At 45.5% G+C, this 10,329-nt stretch overlaps 1 protein-coding gene across 4 annotated transcripts in view; it reads right to left on the bottom strand.

Annotated features, from left to right (window-relative positions):
- Positions 1-3,794: 3,794 nt before the first annotated feature.
- Positions 3,795-10,329, bottom strand: part of ALMS1 (ALMS1 centrosome and basal body associated protein) — a 211,932-nt gene continuing 205,397 nt past the window's right edge. For 2 of the 4 annotated variants that reach the window (XM_059188063.1, XM_059188065.1), the window contains 7 exons: positions 9,566-9,769; positions 9,057-9,283; positions 8,146-8,326; positions 7,204-7,267; positions 5,010-5,109; positions 4,255-4,400; positions 3,795-3,952 (listed from right to left, as the gene is read on the bottom strand). In XM_059188063.1, coding sequence (XP_059044046.1) covers positions 3,946-3,952; positions 4,255-4,400; positions 5,010-5,109; positions 7,204-7,267; positions 8,146-8,326; positions 9,057-9,283; positions 9,566-9,769 — 929 coding nt within the window. In that variant the 3' untranslated portion in view covers positions 3,795-3,945. The remainder of the gene's footprint in view (positions 3,953-4,254; positions 4,401-5,009; positions 5,110-7,203; positions 7,268-8,145; positions 8,327-9,056; positions 9,284-9,565; positions 9,770-10,329) is intronic. The other 2 variants (XM_059188066.1, XM_059188064.1) reach the window with 2 other exon arrangements.

Below are 10,329 nucleotides of genomic sequence, written 5' to 3'. Positions count from 1 at the left end.
TGATAAACCCTTATTGACTCAAACACTTGCTACACATTGTGTTAGCCCTGGCAAAACAAAGGGATCAGGCAGGGGTACCTGGCTGGCTCAGTCAGATCATGCAACTTTTTTTTTTTTTTTTGAATGATTTTATTTATTTATTTGACAGACAGAGATCATAAGTAGGCAGAGAGGCAGGCAGAGAGAGAGAGAGAGAGAGAGAGAGCCCGATGCGGGGCTCTATCCCAGGACCCTGAGATCATGACCCAAGCCGAAGGCAGCAGCCCAAACCACTGAGCCACCCAGGCGCCCCAGATCATGCAACTTTTGATCTCGGGGTTGTCAGCTTGAGCTCCACACTGGGTGTAGTGATTATTTAAAAACAAAACAAAACAAAACAAAAAAAACCCAACCATCTTAAACAAATGAAACAAAAAACCCCCGACAAATGATCAGGCAGTGCTGACTATTGCCTCATAGAGTTACCTATTTAATGAACAATCCAGGAAACCAACCAACTCTATGCAGATTGCTTGTTATTCTTCATTATTTTCTGGGGTCCAGAGCTAGGCCTGCCTGTCAAAAGATGGCACCAAGTATGTGTCTCCTGAGTACTTCCTGCTCACCAGTTTCCTCCCTGGCCAAAGTTCTCAGCCTATAAATTAGGGATGGACAATGGGAACTATATGAACACTTTCCCACCTTTTCTCAACTGGTCCTTGTCTCATTACCTGAAGCTAGAGTAGGCATTTCTTAGTCCAGCCCCATCTGCCCCATGGCTAGTTGAGGTTCTGGATTTGGATTTTTTTTTTTTTAAGATTTTATTTAATTATTTGACAGAGATCACAAGTAGGCAGAGAGGCAGGCAGAGAGAGAGGAGGAAGCAGGCTCCCTGCTGAGCAGAGAACCCAATGTGGGGCCCGATCCCAGGACCTGGGATCATGACCCGAGCTGAAGGCAGAGGCTTAACCCACTGAGCCACCCAGGCACCCCTGGACTTAGATTCTACTGTTAAGCTGTCTTGTGTGGGGAGCAGTGGGTGAGGCTGGATGAACACTGTGATGAGAACAGGTCAGGGATCCTAGGAATATATGAATATCCTCCTAGGAGACATGTGGGACCTCAAACCCCATGCACAGCAGGAGTAAGACTACCCAGAATAAACGTGCCAGCCTCAAACCATCAAAGGAAACAAGTCAGGGTTAGAGAGTGAGAAAAACACCACACACACAGTGAGGGAGAGAGGGGTAATTTATCCTAATGTCTAAGGAGGAGCTGGCTTGGGTTATCGAGTATTTTCTGGCCAACTACAGCTCTCTGAAAGATGTAAGAGCAGCAGACAGGGCTAGGGCTATGGACCAAGAAAATGAAAAGCCCACACCTATGTACCTGGGGCCTTATGTAATACCCTTAACATGTAGCCCAGTCATATTTGGAAGATGACTCAACCTTGGGGTTAGTAGTAAAGTTTTCTTACCTCAGGAACTTCATCATGGGGAGTTTTCAAGGAGCAAGACTTATGGAGAGGAGCCAAGAGTGCCCCCTTGAGGCCAATAATGTTGGCTTTAACTGTTGATAGTGGACCCACTCCACACCACCTTCCCAACCAGAATTCAGGAGTATTTCGTGAGAAACTGGGAAAGGGCTGTGTGCGAGGGTTCACGGTCAATAAAAATAAAACTGACACTGTAGGTTAAAAGCACCCAAGCTCTCCAACAGGTAAAGATGAAGACCATGTTAACAGCTCAGCTTGGCCTAACTCTCTAATGACTGGCCAGAACAATCCTTTGGGACACAAAATACATTGTGATTTATGGGCAAGACACTCCGCCTTCTTCGTACACTCGCCCACCTCACACTGCACCTGCTGATGGTCACTGAAGGCCTCTGCTGGAGGAGGGCAGCAACACAAGCTATCCTCTCAGAGAAGTGGTTGAGGAGGCTGAAGCCTAACCTCCAGGAGAAAGGAGGGCAAGTGGGTTCTCAGGCTAGCAAGAAGCAATTCCAGAATGAATCCCCATGACAGGTTGTGGCCAGCGGTAATGGTCCAGCCTGGGCCTGCTTTTCCTGTACCCATGCAAGAAAAAATAGAACAAGAGGCCCAATATCTTGCCTGGCATGGGACAAAAGCACTTACAGAGCAAGGTCCTGGTATTGGGGCTCATGGAAAGCAGGAGAGCAGAGCCTGGCCACAGGTGTGGCAGCACAAGGTACAGACTCTGTGGCTTCTGCCTGATGCTCAGCATCGACTGATGTGGGCAGCGTGGGGGGAACCATCCTGAGCACTGTGGGGGAAGAACAGGTTCCGGGAGAGGTAATAGGATTGCCTGTGAGGCCAATGCCTGGGATCTGCAGGCAGCACCTCGCCAAGGAAAACTGCAGTTGGGACAATTCTCAGGACACAATTCTCAGACATGCATGGCTTTGATTTTGTTCCCTACCCAAGCAGGGCCCAATGGCCTGGGAACTACCATTAACATGTGAAAGCAAGTCTGTAGAACCTACAGGAGAGGCTAACAGCTTCTCCCCAGGGCATCAGTAGTAACATTCCCAAGCAGATGTGTTCTGGGGCTGGAGGCAGGGAGCTGGTGGCCAGCTGCCACCTGTGGCTTCCCAAGCCCTAAATCTAAATGCTCTGGGAAGGTGCCTGGATGACACAGCTCAGGGCCTGAAGAGAATCACACTCATCATTCCTAAGCAGGCTCCATCCTGCCCTGGTTTCTGCGCAGACCCAGGTTTCCAGACAACTATCACTTTCTGTTTGCATTCTGGATAATAACTCTGACAAGACAGAAGACAGTCATAGCATCTGAGGGCTGAAGGGAGGATACGGTTTAAGGGGTTATTAGCCCTTTTATAGGTGAACTGGCCCAGAGTGTGTAATTATCTTGTCTAGCATAAAAGGGAAAAACTAGGGAGTAAACTTCACATACCAAATGTTTTCTCTGAGTCTTCTTCATAGCCTCCTCCTGGGTAAGGAAAGGAGCCTTGGTGGCGCCCTCGGAGCTGCTTGGTGGCAGAACTGCTGTTTAACTTGGCCTCTGCGGAAGCCTTTGGGGAGGCTGGGGCTTCCCTGAATTTTGAATGAGGCCGATTAGCACCTTCCCCCGTCAACTCTGGGCTTTAGCTGTCATTCTAGACTACAGGATTCATTAAATGCTTTATGTACATGATTACATTTATTAACTCATGCTTTTCATAAGTGGTTTTCCGGGTTATAAATGTTGGTTCTATGTGTGATGACAAAGGCTCTGAGGCTTCAGTCCTGAAGAAAGGGTGGCTGGAGGAAAATCCACCAAGGGCTAGAGGCCAATGGGAAGTTGGAATGAGGCTAAGAGGAGGCTCTCGACCCAAGGTGCCCAATCCGCTGGGAGTGTCTGGGCTTGCCCAATAGCTACTCTAACCAGACCCCATCTCCAGAAAGCCCATGGCAGGGCTATCGTCAAGTTCTGCCATGTCTGTGAACAAAGGCCACATTTCATTCTCACAGCCCACTCCCTTGACAGATGCTTTTAGACTGAGGCTCCCCACACACTTTAGGAGAGATATCACATAGCTCCCTGCACATCTCCAGATGGTAAAGAAATGACCCTCTGCTGCTTGCTTTACTATGATTCAATCAGAAGTTATTTATTTTCTAAAAGTATAAAAACACATACAAAAAGGGACTTACTTGTGGCTAGAATTCAGAAATGGTATCACTGTGACAAACATTCCTGTGGGCAAGGCCACTGTGGAGAAAATATTGCTCCCAAACCATTAATAATCCTAATCACCATTCTCCTCAGACTCTTTAGAAGGTTACTACTTCTAAATTAAACATAGACAAAGAGTTACGTTTTATTAAACCAGACTCATAAAAGTAAGGATTGTGCTTCTTCATGTTGATAAAATATAATTCCAAGACTGTGAGGAAAATAATCTCCTATCAGTTCCAGGGAACTTTTCTCCCCAAGAGCTGATTGGTCACTTTCTGTGGAAGAAAAGAAAGACAGGAAAAAAGTCAGATACTCTTGCCATCAGAGGGAGACAGCCACTCCTCACCCCAGACATGTGGCTGAAAAGACCAGTGGGGTTCTACCCAAATCTTGTTTATCTTCCCCAGTTACAGAAACTATGGTAATTATGCAAAAAAATTCTTCCTGAAGTGTTTAAGAAAGATGATCTATATAGTTAGTATCTATTACTTCTGTACAGATACAGATCATTTATGATCCATCCATCCATCAGTTCAAACATACGAGCACAACGAGAGGCCTGGCCTGTGATGCTGACCCACTGGACAGGCCATGTGGTGCCTGGGGGCCCCCTCTTCGAAGGGCCCGGCCCAGCCCAGCTCCGGGTGTGCTCCAGAAGCAGTTCTCCAATCCCACATCGGTCTGGTATAAACACGTCTTTTGGATTCTGACTTTCAGAGTCCTCTGGTGGTGAAGTGAAGGGGTTGGGAAGGAAATGAGAACAGTGAAGGATATGGACCTTCAGGCATGGTTGCCTGCCTGGCTTCTCAAGGAATATACTGGTAGCAAGTTCCCTGGCCTTGGGAGGGTCTGGGACTTGTGGCACCACTGATTCCCCTGGGCCATGGGCTGGAAATGGTGGCAATTTCGAGGCTCTGAGTCCCCAGGCTGCCAACTCTTATGCTATACTCGGATGTTTTCCAGTTTATTTTATAAGCTCTAGAAGTATCTGACTTACCAATAAGGGGCACAGAACTACCATTTGGGACTCTAAAATGAAAAGCCAAGAATTCTGATAGATTTGGACATTTCCACCGTGACTCTTAAGTACAGAATTTGGTTTTGTTCCAAATGTATGCCTGGAGGGTGCCTTTTCTAGATTCGCCTTTCAGATTTGTAGATTTGAAATCTAGTCATGGGTGACATTATCTTCCAAATTCCAGGTGTGGTACAATGCATTACAAGTTTAAGTTTACTCCCCAGATATAGTTAATTCAAATAGGTCAGATGTGTTTCTCTCAACTTCTCTTTCCCCTAATAAACCTGATGGATCCTGCCCAAGGACTGACTGACCTTCTTGAAGAGCTGAGCTCGCAGGCGGTATGACTTGTATTCCAATCTCCTCTTCTCCTCGTCTCTCTTTCTCTGAACTTCTGGAAGCTGCTCATAAATCCTTAGGAATGGTGCCAGTAGGAAAACAAAAAGCACTGAGGTTACCCAACCACATAGCAACATGATTTCTTCTCCCCCATGTCCCTAAAGGTCTGCTGCTCTCAGGGCATTCAGATCTCAAACACAGGCCCCAGGCCTCTGTCTGGGCCTGCTTCTTGTCAGACATTTGGACACAAAGAATGATGGTTGGGTTCCTCATGATCTGGGAGGGCAGACAGATGAATAAAAACATTAAGAAATCCTGTTCAGGAATCCATCAGAATCCTAGAGGAGAACATAGACGGTAACCTCTTTGATATCAGCCACAGCAACTTCTTTCAAGATATATCTCCAAAGGCAAAGGAAACAAAAGCGAAAATGAACTTTTGGGACTTCATCAAGATCAAAAGTTTCTGCACAGCAAAGGAAACAGTTAACAAAACAAAGGAATGGGAGAAGATATTTGCAAATGACAGTATAGACAAATGGCTGATATCCAGGATCTATAAAGAACTCCTCAAACTCAACACACACAAAACAGATAATCATATCAAAAAATGGGCAGAAGATATGAACAGATACTTCTCCAATGAAGACATACAAATGGCTATCAGACACATGAAAAAATGTTCATCATCACTAGCCATCAGGGAGATTCAAATTAAAACCACATTGAGGTACCACCTTACACCAGTTAGAATGGCCAAAATTAGCAAGACAGGAAACGTGTGTTGGAGAGGATGTGGAGAAAGGGGAACCCTCTTACACTGCTGGTGTTGGAGAACAGTGTGGAGATTCCTTAAGAATTAAACATAGAGCTTCCCTATGACCCTGCAATTGCACTACTGGGTATTTACCCCAAAGATACAGATGTAGTGAAAAGAAGGGCCATCTGTACCCCAATGTTCATAGCAGCAATGGCCACGGTCGCCAAACTGTGGAAAGAACCAAGATGTCCTTCAACGGAAGAACGGATAAGGAAGATGTGGTCCATATACACTATGAAGTATTATGCTTCCATCAGAAAGGATGAATACCCAACTTTTGTCACAACATGGACAGGCCTGGAAGAGATTATGCTGAGTGAAATAAGTCAAGCAGAGAGAGTCAATTATCATATGGTTTCACTTATTTGTGGAGCATGACAAATGACATGGAGGACATAGGGTAATGGAGAGGAGAACGGAGTTGAGGAAAATTGGAAGGGGAGGTGAACCATGAGAGACTATGGACTCTGAAAAACAATCTGAGGGTTTTGAAGGGGCGGGGGGTAGGAGGTTGGGGGAGCCAGGTGGTGGGTATTAAGGAGGGCACATATTGCGTGGAGCACTGGCTATAGTGCAAAAACAATGAATTCTGTTAGGCTGAAAAGAAATTAAAAAAAAAAAAAAAGGCAAAAAAAAAGAAAAAGAAAAAGAAATCCTGCTCAGAACCATTAAAAAAAAAAAAAAAAAAGAAATCTTGCAATTTGCAATGACATGGATGGAACTAGAGGGTATTATACTAAGTGAAGTAAGTCAATCATAGAAAGACAATTAACATATAATCTCACTGATATGAGGAATTTGAGAAACAAGGGAGCCAGACCAGGACTCGATCCCAGGATCCTGAGATCATGACCCAAGCCAAAGGCAGACGCTCAACCAACTGAGCCACCCAGATGCCCCAAATTTGACTTTTTGTAAAGCTTAATTTAATGTGTCTTAGTATTTCATTATTTCTCACTATATTGTATAAATTCCTAGAAAGGTGATTGTGCAGATACAAGGATAGTGCCCCAAATAAACAATTTATTTCAAAATAGTCATATCTTACATTTTAGGTTTATTTATTTATTTATTTTTAGGTATCTTTATTTATATAAGACAAGCCTAAGGCATGCAAATTAGAGGGAATTCTTTGTATCTTTCTTATCTGACTCATTCATACCACAAATCTGCTATTTTTCTTTCCTTTTCTAGTGCTATAAGTGAGAAACTTCTTTCACAACTAATTTTCTCATAACAAAAATTTTAACTTGAGCATATGTCTTTATTCCAGGGACAAATCAGAGCTCCTAATCAGTTGGTGGCCTTACTTACACTTTCGTAATTACTCTTATTCTTTTTAGCCTTACCGTTTAGACCTCTGAATCATTTCCTTCTTCCCAATAGGCCTGTTCTTTCGGGCATCCAGGAAGCCTAAGCATGAGAAGAAGGGGTTTTCAGGAGATAGCGTCTTAATAGGGAAGGGTGTGTTGCTCAAAAGCTATGAGAGGGAGCTGCTGGGACCTGATGCCCCTACCTTGAGCTGACAGTACTGGGTGGTGAGCAGGGGCCAAGGCTAAGGCCAAGGTTAGACTATGGGGGCTATGATAGCAGGCTCCTGAAGACACAACATGCTGTGGCACAGACTAGGGAGTGTGAACAGAGACACTGGCCAGTTTATAGGTAAGGCTGCGATGAAAGCATTAGGTCACACTTGTAGTTTTCACAGTGCACATATATTATTTTCTGGAGATCTTACATCTAGCAGAATCATTAGGAGTGCAGAGTCTAAAGCGAGACCATCAGGGTTCAAATCCCAGCTTATCAGGTGTATACTCTTGGACAGAGGACTTAAGCTCTCGTTGTCTGTTTTCCCATTTGTAAACCAGGGTTATTAATAGTATCTATCTCAGGGAGGTGTTACAAGCATTACATAAGAACAGTGTCTGGGCAAAACATGTGAGGGTTACATATCATCATCATCATCATCATCATCGTCATCACAACCCCCACCCCCCCCAAGAAGTTGGCAATCCTGGAACTTGCTCACGGACCCACAGCTGGCTTATAAAAATACCATTCTCACTGTACACTCTGGTTTCTGAGATGCAGTGACAGGGCAGGAGGACCTGGGGCTTTTGTGGATCATGAGAGCGCTGAGTACCACATGGGGCAGGTTTTGCTGCCCAGGGAGAGTGGAGACTCAGCAAGCTAAGAGTCCCTTTCTATCCCTGTTAACTGGGCTGGCACTGAGACACGCTCCCTGTTGGGGGGAAGCAGCCATGATAGGAAAGCGAAGAGGCAGAGGGTACCTCTTTTCAGAAGCGGGCGCACAGGGTCCCGGCCCTGCCGTTCTCTCACAGTGTTGAACAGGGCCTCCCGCTCGCTCTGTAACATGTTCTGCAGCTTCCTCTCCTGGACTATCAGCTTCAGACGCTTTATCCGCTCCCCAGAGCGGGAGATGAAGTCAGGTCTGTGAAACTGAAGGGATTCCTGAGGGGGAGAAAAGGATCCCTGACCTCACATGAATGATGCAGTCTGTTCTCTAACGGCTTGCAAAAAAGCCGGCCCCACAGTGTTTTGAAGAGCCTGTTTCTACAGTGCAGAAACTATGTAGAGCCGAAGAATATTCTAACAACTCCTAGGGGGCGGGGGGCGGGGGGGGGTGGCGGCAGACCATCAGAGGTGTCAAAGAGTGCCTCTGCAGCAAGCCGAAAACTACGACCTTGGCAACTTTAACTCTTCTAGATGTCACTCAGCCCACTGTGCTATTTTAAATTTCCCTTCCAACAAATACATTATTAAATGACATTTCTTTCATCTCCCAAGGTACATGTAAAGAAAGGACTTTGTGCCTTTTCAATCCCGTGCTAAGTAGGCACAGGAGTTCTGTAAACGGAGGAACACATGTAAGGCTGACAATAGTATCAGGCCTCCAGAGCACGCCACGTGCAGGAACCCATGAACCCCGTGAGCAGCAGCATCACAACACCCTCCCTTCCCTTGCCTTGTCCCCAGGTGCAGGGGGCAACACCCAGTCTGCAACGGTTGACAGTAAGGCAGCCTCTGATTAACGATGAGAGTAGGAACAGCTGAACTGCGGGAGCGGGTGGCTAGAAATGAGGGTTACATGACTGATCTTCAGAAGGCCAAGTCACAGTCTTAGCTTCTTTGTATGTCCCCCTTTGACCCCACAGCTAAAATTAACTCAGTGTCACTGCACCTGTAGCGTTGCTCTCACAAACGGCTTCGGTGGCTCTCTGCCTGGGCCTGCTAGTGCCCCGTGGCTGTCCATGTGCTGTCCCTGCCAGTTCTGTTCCCGCAGCGGTTCCCTCCACGGTTTGGTGTTGGTTATTGGTGCAAACCAGCAGATACCAGGGCCATGATGCTTGGGCAGGTTTTCTTTAGGACCGGACTTCACATTTTCCATGGGAACAAACCATGAAACTCCTACGGGAAATATTTTAAAAAAGAAAAGAGATTTCCCATTGTGCTCATCAAAGATATGTGTGTAATATAGGCTCTCGGGGGCTCAGCTGTCAGAGGCCACCAGGATGCCCTGGAGTTGGCTAAACTAGCAGCATGACTGTAATTTTAGTATTAGAAGATGTGCCAAGGTATTGTTTGGGGAGATGGGGTCAACAGAGTCATTTAGAAATAAAGAATCTTAGCATTATGAGAGACTGGAAATTCATTAGTTCTTTGGCTACGAAACTGGAATTAGAAACTGACCTTCGCAAAAGCTGTGCTTGTTCTTCCTTAACTTTTTGTCCCCAAGATAGTTGGCAAGAAGTCTTTTCTCTGCTATTTTTTCTTCTGACCAAGAAGTCACATCACTGTCCTCTTCTATTCTAGCCTCGCTAGAACTTGGAGTTGGGAAAGTCATCCCCACATCTCGGGTGTGTTTTTTGACACCATTCACAATCTCCAAGTTACCTGAGGAAAAAGATCCACAGTATTCTGGGAGTAGCCTTGAGACTTAGTTGACATGTGTATTCAATTCAGTAAATGAAAACTGTAAGCCTTCAAAAATGCAGGCCTCCTCTGGGTGGTGTGGAGGGCTGAGTGTGAGAGAGACAGAGAGGAGGGGAGGGAGAAAAAGAAAGGGAAGAAGGCAAGGAAGAAAGAAAGAAGGTTTTTACTTCTAAGTCAATTTAGATATCAGAGGGAAAAAAAAAACAACTAACGTGGATTCAATGGATAAAGGTTTCAGTTTTTTTTTTTTTAAAGATTTATTTTAATTTATTTATTTGACAAAGATAGATATAGAGAGAGAGAGAGAAAGAGAGAAAGAGTGTGCGTACATAAGTAGGGGGAGTGGGAGAGGGAGAAGCAGGCTACCCAGTGAGCAGGGAGCCCGATGTGGGACTCAATCCCAGGACCCTAGGATCATGACTGAGCTGAACGCAGACACTTAATTGACTGAGTCACCAAGGGGCCCAGGATTACAGTTCTGATCCCAAGTGAGGAAGATAGCTAATGCTTATTGTCCTACT

The sequence above is a fragment of the Mustela lutreola genome, chromosome 9 (genome assembly GCF_030435805.1).
Source record: "Mustela lutreola isolate mMusLut2 chromosome 9, mMusLut2.pri, whole genome shotgun sequence".
Classification (NCBI taxonomy): Eukaryota; Metazoa; Chordata; class Mammalia; order Carnivora; family Mustelidae; genus Mustela; species Mustela lutreola.
The sequence above is the reverse complement of the archived record's forward strand: the minus strand, read 5'-3'. Positions and strand labels throughout refer to the sequence as shown.